General features: G+C 36.1%; 1 protein-coding gene across 3 annotated transcripts in view; it reads left to right on the top strand.

Annotated features, from left to right (window-relative positions):
• Window positions 1-16,111, top strand: part of LOC125672275 (VWFA and cache domain-containing protein 1-like) — a 60,065-nt gene that overhangs the window by 26,497 nt on the left and 17,457 nt on the right. For all 3 annotated transcript variants that reach the window (XM_048908486.2, XM_048908495.2, XM_048908503.2), the window contains 10 exons: window positions 747-949; window positions 1,346-1,511; window positions 4,377-4,587; window positions 8,132-8,254; window positions 8,392-8,471; window positions 11,063-11,204; window positions 12,564-12,837; window positions 13,058-13,169; window positions 14,098-14,284; window positions 14,488-14,636. In XM_048908486.2, the coding sequence (XP_048764443.2) occupies window positions 747-949; window positions 1,346-1,511; window positions 4,377-4,587; window positions 8,132-8,254; window positions 8,392-8,471; window positions 11,063-11,204; window positions 12,564-12,837; window positions 13,058-13,169; window positions 14,098-14,284; window positions 14,488-14,636 (1,647 nt within the window). The remainder of the gene's footprint in view (window positions 1-746; window positions 950-1,345; window positions 1,512-4,376; window positions 4,588-8,131; window positions 8,255-8,391; window positions 8,472-11,062; window positions 11,205-12,563; window positions 12,838-13,057; window positions 13,170-14,097; window positions 14,285-14,487; window positions 14,637-16,111) is intronic.

A 16,111-nucleotide genomic window follows, 5' to 3' on the forward strand; every position in this document is an offset into this window, starting at 1 on the left:
TGGCCTTTTTATCTGTAATATTGATATATATTATACCTGTGACAAGGCATTTGTAGTTGATTCATCTGTATTACAGACATTTTATTGTTAGGGAGTTCTATTAAATTTACTTAAATCGAAGAGACTCAATGATTAGGCTAACTGTTTAAACTGTCACGCCGATTTTTTACCCTAAACAGAGAAGTGCTTTTCGATGTTATGTCCATCATGGACTGTAAAGTCATCCGGTCGCGATAACCTCGTTATGAGATACGAAATCAGGATTCTGGATCCCGACACCACGTCAAATCTAAAACATTTAACAAAAGTAGTGACTATTCCTTCGCCAAGCGTTCAGATTAGTAGGGGAAGTCACGGGTCTCTCGGCGATGACCTGAAAACCAGGGGTCTCACTGACGGTAGACGTTAACATGATAAAGAATCCTAAATTTTACGGCCATAAGCTACATGCATAGGTCAAAATTTGTGAAAATTCACCTAGCAATATTTACTTTTCCACATCAGTGAAGCATTCTCGAATGTGAAGTAAACACTATCTATACAAATGTGTTGAATAGTCTGAATTTGAGACTAAATATTATAGAAACTTTCTCCGAAGAATGTGTGCACACAGAACCGACATGGGTCCACAGAGAACATATTTGGTCCCATACTAACATATATGGATCCACACAGAACAAAATAAATAATAATATGGGTTCACTCATAAGAATCTACTCAACAAACATGATTCTATTCTTTTACAGATTTCAGAGAACGGTGCATGCATATCGGTATCAACTTCATCAAAACACTTTCCCAACAAAGACATTGAAATGATCATGAAAAAGAACTATCAACTGAATCCCAACATGTTGTGGCAATACTTCGGTGGAAGTGATGGAACGTTTCTTATATACCCAGCTCAACGTTTTAGCTCAAATTGTTATTCCTACGATCCCAGATTTAGGTGTGTATACATGTTATTATAATATGAAGATAATGTGCTGCATTTCACGTTTTGCGAATTTGCTTTCTTTATCTTTTCTGTTTGGTTGAATACAAAGTTGGGAATACAAATACAAATACTGCCTAAGGAAATATACATCGAAGCAGTTTGTTTCCTTAAGTATTTGTTTTAATCAACTTCAGTTCTATGTAAGGGAGGCTATGCATGATATGTAAACTTTTATGAACATTTTGTATGTAGCTGAACAGGTGAAGATAACGAATAGTCGTGATTGTTTATATTCATGGAAGAACATTTATCGAGCGACAAGTATCCTCAATTGCAACCAGCAAAGATACATGTTCCCCGTGTTTCTAAAAATAGACCTAATTTTGTTGTTTTGACCATCTTTCTCAGGCAGTATTACGTAGCCTCTGCGACAAAGAAACCCAAAGACGTGGTTGTGGCGGTTGACATCTCGGGGGTCACGGCAGGGCGTACTAACTACGAATCCAAGACACTTTTAATGGTGGCACGTGAGGCCGTGCAATACGTCATTGATACCCTGAATCCAAACGATCGTGTAAGTTCCTTTATGAACTCGTAGCTTTATGAACTCGTACGTTTCATCAACCATGGCCCGGTTAGTAGTTTTCAATTTAACTTGTATGGGTTACTTTTACTTGCGTTTGCAAGACGTAGGGATACTGTACTGTAATAACTACATCACATCCAAATGATAAAAGTAACTGAATCACCTTAATCAAATGAAATTATGCTCTATTTATTTTAGTTCTATAAGGTTTATCATTGTATCAAACCTCCATCTATAATTTACATGTAAATCAAATTAAGATGTTTCAAACGCATTCGACCTAAAATGATGAAACAAACTGCAAACCAGAGATTACAAAACATTTCCATAGTAGTGGTGGAGGAATTAAGAATAACATAAAACTCATTTCCTTTAGAAAAGTATATATATATATAAACATATATAGGACCTAGATTTTATAAATAAATAAATTGATAAAACCTCCTAAATTCAGAATGATGACATGAAAAATACATACGATATTTCGACAACAATTGGTTATCTATAAGTGTAAAAACATCGAGCTCAGGTTTTCACAAGCTTCACTACAATATTATATCATATGATAACATACAACCAAACCTTAAATTCGTCATTGGGTCAAATGCTCTCTGACATACCGATTGTTAGTCCGTCCTGGCACACTGATTTTGACTATGATAACTCCGTTTACCTGATTGAGATATAGGGCTCACGGCGTTTGTGACTGGTCGACAGGTGATGCTTACCTGGTCCGACCTCTGGTATATCCAGGGGCCCATGTTTACCCAACTCTCAATTTTGTATTGCTTATAGGATTATGAGATTGATTATTGTTCGTTATTTTCACCTTTCATGTATCATGCTATAAATTCTCAATTTATTTGTTAAATACAAATGTTTGTCTTTAACCCCACCCCACCCCGAGTATATCTCGAAGAATATTGCATTATAATGTACTGGAAAGACAATATATCTAAGTTATAAAATTGAAGCTTGTGAAAAGTTTTTAAAAACTGATAAATAGCCAATTCATGTCAAAATATCGTATGTATTCTTGATGTCATAATTCTGAATTTAGGTTTTATCAAATTGAAAATAACGCTTGGGTTGCATTGAGGTTATCGAATCTTTAAACACTTGTGTCATTCTGAGGAACAAATAGAACATTTCCTTCCCGTGAAAATCTAATAAATTCAATAAGAAGGTATATGTTTATGCTTACAGGGTTTTAATGTATATTTACTGCGTTTGGAAGGTTGTTTTACTTCAAACATTTTAATTGTTACGCGCTTTTATATAAGAGAAAGTCGACTTGTAGTGAAAACGCTACCTGTAGGTGTCCAATAAGTTCACAATTGCTGTCCATTATTTTAAAGAATGGATAGATACCGCCTGTTCTTAAAAATAATGGACAGTAATTGTCAACTTAATGGACAGTGCCAGGTAAACCCAATAACTTATTAGACATCTACAGGTAGGCTGAAAATAAGAGAAAGACAGTACATTTGTCAAAGAGATACAAATTTAATTCTAAATTTCATACAAGTAAGAATCAACACAGATATCGGAAAAATCACTGAAACACTTAAAACGATATTTGCTCTTAGTAGAAATCTCTGCTTCAACTTTAAGATTCGCAATTTTCTAAAAGTCCATTGGCCATTATTATATCGCATTCAAACTTAAATGATACTGTATTTGGATTTCGTCGTATTCAGAGGCACATTCCGAAACTTCTTAACAACACTTTATGTTTTCTTTATTAGCATATCCTAATTCTGAATTATTATTTTCGCTTTCATGAATCATTTCATTTCATTTCACGAGATGGGCATATTGAGTTCTTTTTGTTGGCGATAATTATTTCCTCATCCAAATATTCGAAAACACAATGCTTTTCAAATCAAAATTTGGCTCCAAAACTTTCTCATCTTCCATATCCAGAATATAACACTCGCTAAGATAACATTTGCAGTACTTTCATTAAAATCCTTAAATTTTGATTGTGCAATGAAAATGCTCTCCCCATCAAAGGAAGACATGTTGATATGGCTCAGTACTATAGAGTGAGTGAATATAAAACCTGCAGTGCAAGACTATTTACCCGACACTGTCCAATAAGTGAACAAAAGAAACAGACTTCTACATAAGACTGGTTTTATTGTCAGGCTATTCAAAAATAGCTTTATTCATAATTATCATTGTCAATGGGTTTACCAGAGACTGTCCATTCTTAGAACAAAAGATGCAATGTTTTAAGTAGGATATAAGCCTCAAACGTTCCATACGGGCCTCGATCAGTTCTTTCTCTCACAGAATGGACAGTTTTTGGCTTATATCCTTTACATATGAGAGAAACCGTTTTTTAAAAAAAATTCTGTGAGAGAAAGAACTGATTTCGGCCCTACGACAGTTTTTGGCTTATATCCTTTACATTATGCTTCATTTACTGTGTCGACAAGGAAATATAAATTGACCACAATAACTATACTTATGCAAGTTATTTACACGTGATCAAGATAACATTTAGAGTCTATGGCTTAATGCAGTACCTGAATTAATCGTTGTGTATATTTCAATGTAAAACTTATACGGTACCAATTTTGATGCACCAGATGCGCATTTCGACAAATAATGTCTCTTGAGTGATGCTCAACCGAAATGTTTGAAATTCGAAATAACTATGAAGTTTTAGATCTAAATATAGCCAAAAAACAGCGTGCCAAACAAGTGGAGCCAAATTCGTCCAAGGATAAGAGCTATTCATGAGGGAGATAATCCTTAATTTTGAAATGAATTTCTAAATTTTATAACATCTTTTGAAATGAACGCTTTTTGTTACGAATTCCACAATACCAATGTTTTGTTTAGATTGGATTAGTAGCGTTTAATGAACAAGCCATAAAACCCACCTCCTGTCATGGTAGCCAGCTAGTAAAGGCAACTACCACCAACAAAGACGCTCTAAAAGACTTCACCAAGGATTGGACGTCCATCAAGCAGTCCAACTATGGAGAAGGAATTCAAGCAGCTTTTTCATATTTCAATCAACAAGAAATAGAAATATACGGGGATACCAGAGGTAAAAAGGATTCAAAGTAAATTGATTGGTTTAGTTTTATACTGTTTAACATCCCCATCGAGAATTTGTCATTCTTATGGAGACATCACCATTCCCGATCAAAGGCTGCAAAATTTTGGGCTATGCTCGGCACTTACGGCCTTTGAGCAGGGAGGGATCTTGATCGTGTCACACCTGCTGTGACATGGGGCCTTGTTTTTGTGCTTTCATCCAAAGGACCGCCCCAATTAGTCGCCTTTTACGACAAGCAAGGGTTACTACTATTCTAACCCGGATCCCCACGGGATCAAACTAAATTGAAAGACTTCTGTAAAATGTAGCTAACTATCACATCGAAGCTGTCACTTATTCATTATCAAGGTCACAATGTAGTGATGTTTAAAGCAATACAAGGTGTAACTGACAATAATTCCAATGTTATCTATTACAATTGTTTTGTAAAGATTCATTGATACAAAGATACATTGCTGGATCCAGTAAGTGCTCTACCAAGCCCCTATCTTTGCTCCTCACGAAAATATTAACAGCTGTGAAGGAGAAACTTCAAACTTACTGTGCAACTACATATGTCAGAAGTGGTGTTAATCAAATGTGGATTCTAAAACATTCTAAAGAACTTTTAGTAAACTTGAAATCGCAGATTTTTTCCCAAATCAATAACATTAAAACCTATGACTTTTCAACACTATACACAGCCATTCCTCACGATAAATTAAAGACTACACTTTTTGACATCATAGATAGTTGCTTCTTCAACAAAAACGGAAAACGGAAATATTCATATCTAGTGATCAGTCATTCAAAAACTTACTTTCTTAAACACCACTCTGATTCCACGCACAAGTACTCTGAAGTTGAAATAAAAAAAAATATGCTAAAGTTCCTCATTGACAATATCTTCGTGGTCTTTGGTGATCAGGTCTTCCAACAGTCTGTTGGAATTCCCATGAGCACGAATTGTGTTCCTTTGTTAGCTGACCTGTTTCTATATTCATATGAAGCAGAATTTATTAAAAAACTTCTACGCGAGAAGAAAATATCTCTCGCTGTGGCCTTCAATTTGACATTTAGATATATCGATGACGTTTTGTCTATTAACAATAATAACTTTCATTCATATGTCGATTTGATATATCCCTGTGAGCTCAAAATAAAGGACACCACAGAGTCGTCCACTTCTGCTTCATACTTAGATATTTTATTGAAAGTACACATTAACGGCAAACTGACAACCCAACTGTATGGCAAACAGGATTATTTCAGTTTCTCCATCTTCAGCTTCCCATATTTATGTAGCAATATTCCATTATCACCTGCATATGGTGTTTATATATCTCAACTGATTCGATATGCAAGAACTTGTTCCGCGTATAGTCAGTTTTGAAATCGAGGTACGCTACTGACAAACAACTCGATGGTACAGAGGTTTCAACAGTCTCGATTGAAATCAGCATTTCGCAAATTCTATGGTCGTTAAAACGATCTAGTTCGTCAATACAACCTCGCATTGGGTCAAATGCTGTCTGACATGTTTCATACCGATTTTTAAGTCGTTCTTGGCACATTGATTTTGACTGCGGATAACTCCGTTTACCTGATCAGGATATAGGGCTCATGGCGGGTGTGACCGGTCAACAGGGGATGCTTACTCCTCCTAGGCACCTGATCCCACCTCTGGTGTGTCCAGGGGTCCGTGTTTGCCCAACTATCTATTTTGTATTGCTTATAGGAGTTATGAGATTCATCACTGTTCTTTATCTTCACCTTGTATTAGACAAAAGTAAATCTAAACGAGAATTTACACATCAATAAATAAATAAAAACCGCTATGTATACATACGTAACTGAAAACAAATAACATAGTGCGGGAATACTATTTAAATTGAATTAAACATTCTTTTTAAAGAATTTATCGATGTGTAAACTCTGGACATTTTACTCACAAACTTAATATAAAAGTGCTTCGCACTTTTATTCAGTTTGTAAGTAAAATATCCAGAGATTACACATCGATAATTTTTTCAAAAAGAATGTTTAATCCTATAGTATTTTTCAACTATCCAATTATGCAAAAATTATCTCCTATCGATATAACTAATATAATCCCCAAGATTTGAAGAAAATTTCAGGTAAAAGAACAAGGGACTATTGTTTGAGAGCATACCTACAATGAGAGCTTCGTATAAACCGCCATTGTGTCGTGTACACAGACATGGAAATGATGACTGCCGAACAAAATCGGGTTCCTGAAACCGATATGATAAGGTTTTCCAACAGTCTGTTGGATTCCCCATGGGCACAAATTGTGTTACTTTGTTAGTTGACTTGTTTTTATATTCCCATGAAGCAGAATTTATTCAAAAACTTCTACATGAAAAAGAGCTCTTGTTGTGGCCTTCAATTTGACATTTAGATCTATCTACGACGTATTATCTACTAACAATAATAATTTTCATTCATACGTCGATTCGATATATCCCAGTGACCTCGAATAAACGACACCACAGAGTCATCCACTTCCACTTCATACTTAAATATTTTATTGGAAGTAGATATTAACGGCAAACTAACAGCTCAACTTTAGGAGACAAACAGGATGATTTCAGCTTCTCTATTGTCAACTTCCCATATTTATGTAGCAATATTCCATTATCACCTGCATATGGTGTATATATTTCTCAACTGTTTCGATACGCAAGAGATTGTTCCGTTTATGGTCAGTTTTTAAATCGAAGCAGGCTACTGACAAACAAGTTGATGGTGCAGGGTTCAAACAGTCTCGTTTTAAGTCAGCATTTCGCAAATTATATGGTCGTTATAACGATCTAGTTTGCCAACACAATCTATCATGTGGTCAAATACTGGCAGACGTGTTTAGCTGATCAATATATAGGGTTCACAGCGGATGTGACCGGTCGACAGGAGATGCTTAACCCTCCTAGGTACCTGATCCCACCTCTGTTATATTCGTGTTTGCCCTACTCTCTATTTTGTATTGTTTGTAGAAGTTATGAGATAGATTACTGTACGTTATTTTCACCTTTCATAAAGGCGGAAACTGACGTGAGTAAACTCCACTTTTCGTTTGTTTTAAAATATTACAGCGTTTCATGAAAGGCGAAGATAACGAACAGTGAATAATAAGAAGTACCATAAGTGTTAGAAAGGAATAATTACGCAAATGTGCCACTCAAATGAAGTTTTGATAGTAAATTTTCTATAAAATTGGCATGTTAAATTGTTTCCAAATCTGACACGTGCGGTGTGCCCCTCTTTTGCTTTTTTCCCGAACTGGTGACTTACGAGGTCAATGCAGGAATTCCAGACAGGATGACACTGATTCCTGAATCGACATTTCCTGCTGATTTATTGCTTCAGATTTACTGATTATATTAAATTGAATATATTCAATCACAAATGTGTTTAATATTTGTTCTTTTATTTCTCAATTTATTTACCGTCAGTTACAGCTTGTATTGTTTTAAATATAATATTGACTGGTATATAAATGTGTTATTGAGAATGTGTATCACTGTATTTTCAGAATCTCTCATTTTGTTTTTGGCCGCCGGAGATAACGCTGGCGGTGATCCAGTAGATATAATCAAGACTGAAAACGAGGCTCGTAATAATTCAGTGACCATTCTGACATATTCTTTCGGTCAAGGTAAAGATACCTCATAATAATATCGCGGTTTTGTTTAGTTTTTTTTTTACCCTTATTATACTGTTGATGTGCAATTTGTTTTATATTTCAAGCCTAAAATATGAAACGTTTGATAAAGAGTTATGACATAATTTTAGGGGTGAATAGCCACTCGAGAGAGGTTCTACGAAAAATGAGTAAACAAGTAATGAACAACGCTTCATTTGGAACAGTTAAGGTAAACTTCATTGACATAGTTTCGGCGCTGATCGAATGTAAATTCATGTCTTTTGTCTTCTGGTCACCCTTTCACAAAAATCTCATTGTGTAGACGGATGTGTGTAACGCTATATTCCAGTAAGGGAATAATGTACCCCGAAGACATAGGAGAAAGAGGGACACGTTCCCCCTCTCAAGGTGGGGGAGGGGTACAACCATATTTTTGTCTCCACTTTGCGAATAATATCAGTTGTATAATTATCATTAAAATTGAACTAAGCATAACTAACGGGGTTTTTGTTATCAGTATAGTTGGTTTTCTTGAAGTTTATTTTTTCTTCATCTTGCATCTTATTTCGTTTCCGAACTGACCTTTCAATGAACTGAGTGTACAGGTGCCTGTAGACATGAACATGAACGCAAATAATATATACAGTTCCTGAACTTTACTCCTTCTTTTGTACTACCTTCGGGTTGCTTGTAATCGTTCTCCAGGGTTCTTTACATGTTTACTAGTTTTTATATTTTTATTTATTTCTTCCGATTGATCGTTGCATACAGGTTAAGGAACAGAATGAATTAAATCCACTGAGGCTTGGACTTTTGGATTATCTGTAGAAGTTGTCAGCGTCCTAGACATTTGCCTTTTGTGCAATGACCGCTTGACCCCAACAAACAAGTTAATGTGACAGGGTTTTTTAAGCACATTGTCTCGTTTAAAGTCTGCATTCGCAAGTTATATGGTCGTTATTATCACCTAGTTCCTCAATACAACCTATTATTGGGTCAAATATTGTCTGACCTGTTTCATACCGATTGCTAGGCCGTTCTTGGCATACTGTTTTTTTTTTCTTTCTTGTGGATGTTGTGTTTTACAACGGATTGCTCCATATTTTTGATCAGGCATAGGGATTACGGCGGGTGTGACGGGACGACAGGGATACTTACTCCTCCTAGACACCTGATCCCACCTTTGGTATGTTTTGCCCAATCCATTATTTTGTATTCCTTATAGGAGCTATGAGATTTATTACAGTTCGTTATCTTCATCTTTCACCCTCTTAACGGTTCCACCTACCTTTCTTGTGGCCGTTCTCAAAATAATTCCATGAAGCAGAGGATCCGTACCTTTCTTCATAATGAGATCGAATATATAACGGTTATATTGGCTGGTTGGACTGTGATTCCAGGGTGCTTGATATTTTGTAAAACTGGTAGCTCGACACAAAGGAATATAATTTGTCAAGAATGGATGTTGCTGTTGATGACGCATCAACCAGAGTATTTGAAATCGTAAACAAAGTGATTCGTTTTCCGAGGACACTACTGTTAGATGAAAATGTGAAGATAACTTACAGTTATTGATCCCATAACTCCTATAAGGAATACAAACTTTGGCAAAGAGTTGAAAAAACATGGACCCCTGGATATACCAGAGGTGAGATCAGGTGCCAAAGAGGAGTAAACATTCTCTATCGATCGGTCACACCCACCGTGAGTCGTATATCTTGATCAGCCACACGGAGTACTCCATAGTCAACATCAGTGTATCAAGAGCGGCCTAACAGTAGGTATGAAACCCGTCAGATAGCATTTGATCCAATGGCAGGTTGTATTTGCAATCTAGATCGTTATAACGATTTGCGAAATGTTGACTTTAACGAGACTGTTGAAACCCCATGTGACATCAAATTGGGTCAAATCACAACCTTTTTTTAACGTCTTTGGTTTGATGCGGCCATGACACAAGTGTGGATCGAACTCAAGCGCTACAGGTTATGGAATGAAAGCTCTACCACTGAGCTAACGCGACCAGTAACTGGAGTTTAGAAATTAACATAACGTTTTTGGAGGTCTAACGGTCAAGATCACCAACCCAGACAAGGATTTAATTTGTCCCATTCTAGAATTTGAGACGTCATCAGCTGTGTGTGAAAAGCGCCGTAAATATTTGACCTCAGTACAGTAATCGAGGCTCAATAAGTGAAGGTTTTTATGGTGACAATATACTGTATACGGGGAAATATTCGCCCCCGTTTTAGTTTCGTCCCTTTCGCCCTCGTTGTCACTGGGCGAATCTAAGAGTGGGCGAAATTGTTTTTTCTCAAAACTCTCTTTTAACACAACTATGTCTGGGCCGAATTTAGAACGGGGATTCAATATATTGTTTAACGTCCCTCTCGAGAATATTTCTCTCATATGGAGACGTCGCCACTGCCGGTGAAGGGCTGCAAAATTTAGGCGAGAAACTATCTGCAATGTAGAAAGGCGAAAATAACCCTTGTCTTGTTCGCAAGACCCATGACTATCACTTCTAATACCAGGCGCGTGGCAAAGGGATAGTTATTACTATGTTAAAGGTCGTGGCAAACTGTCTCTGGATGACATTTCTAGGAGAATCTTTGTAAATATCCCACTTATCAAAAGTTCAAGTTATATGTATGTAAAACTTTTACGGTACCAATTTTGATGCATCAGATGCGCATTTCGACAAATAATGTCTCTTCAGTAATGCTCAACTATATGTATCTATCTTTAAGTGGGAGACGAAAACAGACATTCATTAGACCTTATTCAATATTGTCAAAGATCTTTCTCTACATATTACAGGAAGGAACTTACCGTCACGTTCAAAATGACTCATCACTTCGCTCTGAGATGGCTTCCTATTACCTAGGCCTTCCCAGCACCAACCTAGGAGACAATCCTGTCTTCTCTGTTCCATACGTAGATAGGCGATCCACGAAAACTGGTACAGAAATTTAAAAATCCTCTGTAGTTGAAATTCCTAATAGATTTCGTTAATGTAATTAAGAAATTTAACTTACAATTCTTTGTTTGATATATGTATCATACGAAAACTTGGACGGAAAACTTCGTCAATGCGCGTAGCACATTGATAAAAAAATTCCCGTCCAAATACATGCATAAAAAAAGAATTATACGTTTTATTTCTTATCATTTAATTATGTTTTGAAATAAACAAATAATTTCTCCCATCAAAAAGCTTGAATTAACGTTTTTGAAAGGGTGGGTGGGAATACATATATGTAACAATGAAATCAGCAACAAAATGGCTGTGGGTGCAGGTCAGGTACAGTTACTGTGCGCACTCGTTGTCTGAACACCATATAACGCAATTCAATTTCATTAATATCTCCCAGATCAAAAGTCTCCTCTTGCTCCGTCATGTTATTGAACTCGTAAAGCAAACGATACATACATTGTACCGAGAACTCGTGTAAATATCTACTTCTACCAGTCAATGGTATATGTCATCAAGTTAACTATTCTGCCACGTCATCAATAAGTCTATGTGTGTTGTTTCTTTATATTTGTATTTTATTCATATCTTTGGTTGTGTTTATTTGTGATAACAATGAAAACGAATGCATACTTGTGTGGAAATTCCCTTTCCATAAATAGCGCTAAATTAGGACAGGGAAGACCCATTCCAGAGAAAAATAGTCCTGCGTGCAGATGAACTCCGAACAAAATATTTTTGACCAAGAAATCAAACGAATTTTTCATCCAATCAGCATCGTTGTTATGTCATCACTTTAAAAGTTATTAAATGATTTATATAACCAATGATCTCTGCTTTGAGTCATGTGAATGCAAGCTATTACTAGTGCGTCTGAGTTTAGATCCATTGCGATTTTGCACTACTTTAAGGGGCATTAGCTGTCATTTTGTCACCAAAATTGAATTCAATGAAAATTGCTCTATATTATATATTTCAGTAATAACACCAGTATTTAATTATTTCAAAAACAATTTTAACCTGAAAGCAGGCATGTGCAATTTTGGTGATTAAATTATTGTTGTGTTGTAATACAATCATTCTTCCTGATATGTTTCTTTACACTATAAGCGGTTATATGACGTAATTGTATTAGGTTTCATTTGTTTTTGTACAAAATAAATGTTTTAATATATATTCCTGTGCCATTGAGAGATTATTTTAAAAAATGGTTGTCATCACTTTCACACCTACTGTCCCTTTAATGTAGTAGACTAAGAATGCACCTGAAAGTCATGGTAAACTAAAATCATTATTATATAGCAGGAGCCTGGAAAGATAATTCAACAATGCATTGTAACTTTTAAGGCCTGGTAACCTCCCTTTGTCTTCCTGTGGACAAATCTGGAACCTTGGTAGGAGTCACGTGTACAGACATACTTCTAGACGAATTATTATCTGACATTACGAACTTTAAGCAAGGAGAACTTTCATACGCATTTATGATAGATGGACAAGGCCGGGTTATGGTGCACTATTTACAACCCACTCCAAATGCCATCACAAGCGACCCAGACCCTATAGATATCCATGTATTGGAACCAAGTCCCGATGCTAAACCTATGATTGATTCCATGAAAAGGTATTATATAAAACTGTTTGGATTCAGAAATAGAATTGTGAAGTTAATATTATGTTCAAAATATGCAATGATAATCTAGCACGGAATGTTTCAAAGATATTTTTAATTACATAAGAATTCTACTACGAATAATCAAACAAAAACATTACAAGGAAGTGAATGACAGCTGATCTGTGATGCTTGATATAAGAAGTCATGACAAACGTATTGTTTTCTTTAGGGGTGAGAGTGGAAACACCACGTTTAAGTATTTAAAGACGATATCTAGAGGGATTTTGGAATACGAGGGAATAGAGGCTAAGCAAGTAGATGCAGACTATAGCTGGAAAAAGGTATGACACTGAAAGCGTACAAAATGCATGTACGACTTTGGAATTTGGTCACAATCTCTCTCTCTCTCTCTCTCTCTCTCTCTCTCTCTCTCTCTCTCATGAAGAGTAAGGGTGAGTTTGCACTTCAGCTAGATTGGTGCACCATGATTTACTTCAGGGCTAGAAGTAGGTCAAACAATTTTCTGCACATATTTTGGTTACAGTTATTTATATTCATGTAAAGCAAAGCACTCCTTCTAGAGCCTTCAATACGAACAGAAACTTAAGATTGATTGAATATTGTTTAACGTCCCTTTCGAGAATAGAATCTTTCATTTATATGGAGATGTAACCATCGCGGGTGAAGGGCTGCAAAACTTAGGCTTATGCTCGGCGCTTACGGTTTTTGAGCAGGGAGGGATCTTTATCATGCCACATCTGCTGTGACACGCGACCTCCGTTTTTGCGGTCTCATCCGAATGACCGCCTCATTTAGTCGCCTCTTATGAAAAGCAAGGGGTACTGAGGACCAATTCTAAACCGGATCCCCACGGGAATAAAGTTACAGAATATAGACAAAAGTTATAAAGAAAGTTACAGGATATATGCAAAAGTTATATATATGTTTACTGAAGAACACGTACTTACGAAATACATACCTAAAAGCCCATGCCTTGATATAATGACGGAATGTTAGAAAAGGAAGGGGGAGCTAAAACAAGCAGTTGATGTCCAAGGTATTTTCTGGTTTTATATTTCGGCAGATGATTTGCATCAAAATAGAAGCCTCTTTTTGCGTATGAAATAAAATTCTTCTGGTGGCCTTCACAGCCAAAGCTACATTGTGCCCAAACATTGAGACATTTTGTTATGTTCTGACATTGACTGTAGTGAAGGTTTAATCTGAGCCGTTTGGAGAGAGCTTTAATGCAATTTACTTTCTGTAAAGGTACCTGGAACAAACTTTTCATTATGTGTTGTACTTGGAAAGAATGACCAGCAGTCCCGCTTGCGTCCAAATCAGCAAGGTCTATCAAAGGACGGAGTCTTCTATTATCACAGGTTGGACTCCAACAGCCTGTTTAACGGTGAAACTATACCGAAGTGTAGGGAATATCAAAGATACTCAACAAAAGGTATTCCATGCAGATACACTGTATTTTCCAACAAACTAGAAAATATTCTCGATAGAACCTTCACATGAAATAAAAATAAAATGGATTTCTTTTAAAATGTTCGTTTTTGGTATGCACATAATGTGTGACAGTACACTGTATAGTCATGAAATGCATAGGATGACATATATTTATTCTCATTTCTTGTGTGTACTATGTTTTAGAAAGGTCAATGGTAATGTTGACACCCCATGCGTTTGTGACACCATACGAATACCTCTATCGACCAGAAACTCAGACGGAGGTGGGGTATTACTCCAATTACCTTAATGATAGGCACAGCACACAAGCAGAGGAGGCTCCGAAACTCAAAGTAAGTTAAACATGTACTTAGCATTATCCAATCAAATTCATTTCAAGTAAGAATTAGGAAGAATTGTTTTAGCACACTAAAAATTATGTCTCCCCTTGAATTTTGAGGTTGCAAAATTCATCATTTTCAGATCACCTCAGGTGACCCTTTGCAATTGGTCGGCATCTGTCGTTGTCCGTCGTGCGTAAACAATTGATTTTTTTAAACTTCTTGATAACTACCATTCCAATTCTTTTGAAATTTGGTATGAAGCATCTTTGGGGACAAGGGGGACATAAATTATAATTTACTTGACTCCTGCACCCCTGGGGCGGGAAAAACTGCCGACAATTGACCAATTTTCAAAAATCTTCTTCTTAAGAACCACACATGTGTAAGAAAAACTAAGTGCATGGTGATGGAGAGCAAGAAGGCCTCTATCATTATTGTAAATTTCATGATCCCTGAGATAGGGGTTCTGACCCCAAGGCGGGGACAAACTTGGTATATAGTGTTTATTTTTAAAACACTTAAATAACATCTTCTTTAGTGCTATTCATAGTAATTGAAACTAAATGGATATTTAGAAAGAACAAGTAGTCCTTTACCGAAATTGTACATTTGATAATCCCAGTGATAGGGGTTTTGGCATCAAGAAATAAAAGACACCACAATGGCAAATACCAACTCAACTGTATCACAAATGGGATTATTTCAACTTCTCCATCATCATCTTCCTATATTCATGTGGCAATATTCCATTATGTGGTTCTAGAGAAAAATGGTTTTGAAAATTGATCAATTTTGGTCCCACCCTTAATGCCCCAGGGGTGCAGGAGTCCTGCAAATTACAATTTATGCCCTCTTGTCCAAAATTAGCTTCATACCAAATTTGAAAAGAACTGGAATGCACTGGTATTAAAATTATGTACGTAACTACAGTTACGTACATCACAAGATGGCGGAAGAAGAAACAAGTAAATTAGAATAGCAATGTTTTTGTCTTTTAGAAGGCAAAGTGAAATACACTTCACGAAAGAGGATGTATATTTATATCAATAGTTCACAATTGTACCCAAAGTCTTCATGATGTTGTCCCGAATTTGCTGCAATCGGTATATGAAATACGTAGATTGATGTACGTAACTTTCACAATATGATGTACGTAACTTTCCAATTTGCACATAAAAGATGTACGTAACTCAAAAGATCTCCATTAAACGTTTATTCTTTTGTTAATTCAAAAAGCCCGATAGAATGCCTTCATCAATAAAAATCACATATTGAATAATCAATTCAAACTTTCAATCTAAGCTCTTTAAAGAGCAATCTATCAAAAAATGGCAGAATCACTGATAAACTTCATTCAAAGTACGCCACAAATATTTTTCAACGGTAACCAAACTCGTTAATCTATGAGCAAGTACAGCATCGACCATGTTTTTGTAACAAAAGGATAAGGGACCGGTCATTTAACTTGGTTGGTTGGTTGATTG

The sequence above is a fragment of the Ostrea edulis genome, chromosome 1, assembly GCF_947568905.1.
Source record: "Ostrea edulis chromosome 1, xbOstEdul1.1, whole genome shotgun sequence".
NCBI lineage: Eukaryota > Metazoa > Mollusca > Bivalvia > Ostreida > Ostreidae > Ostrea > Ostrea edulis.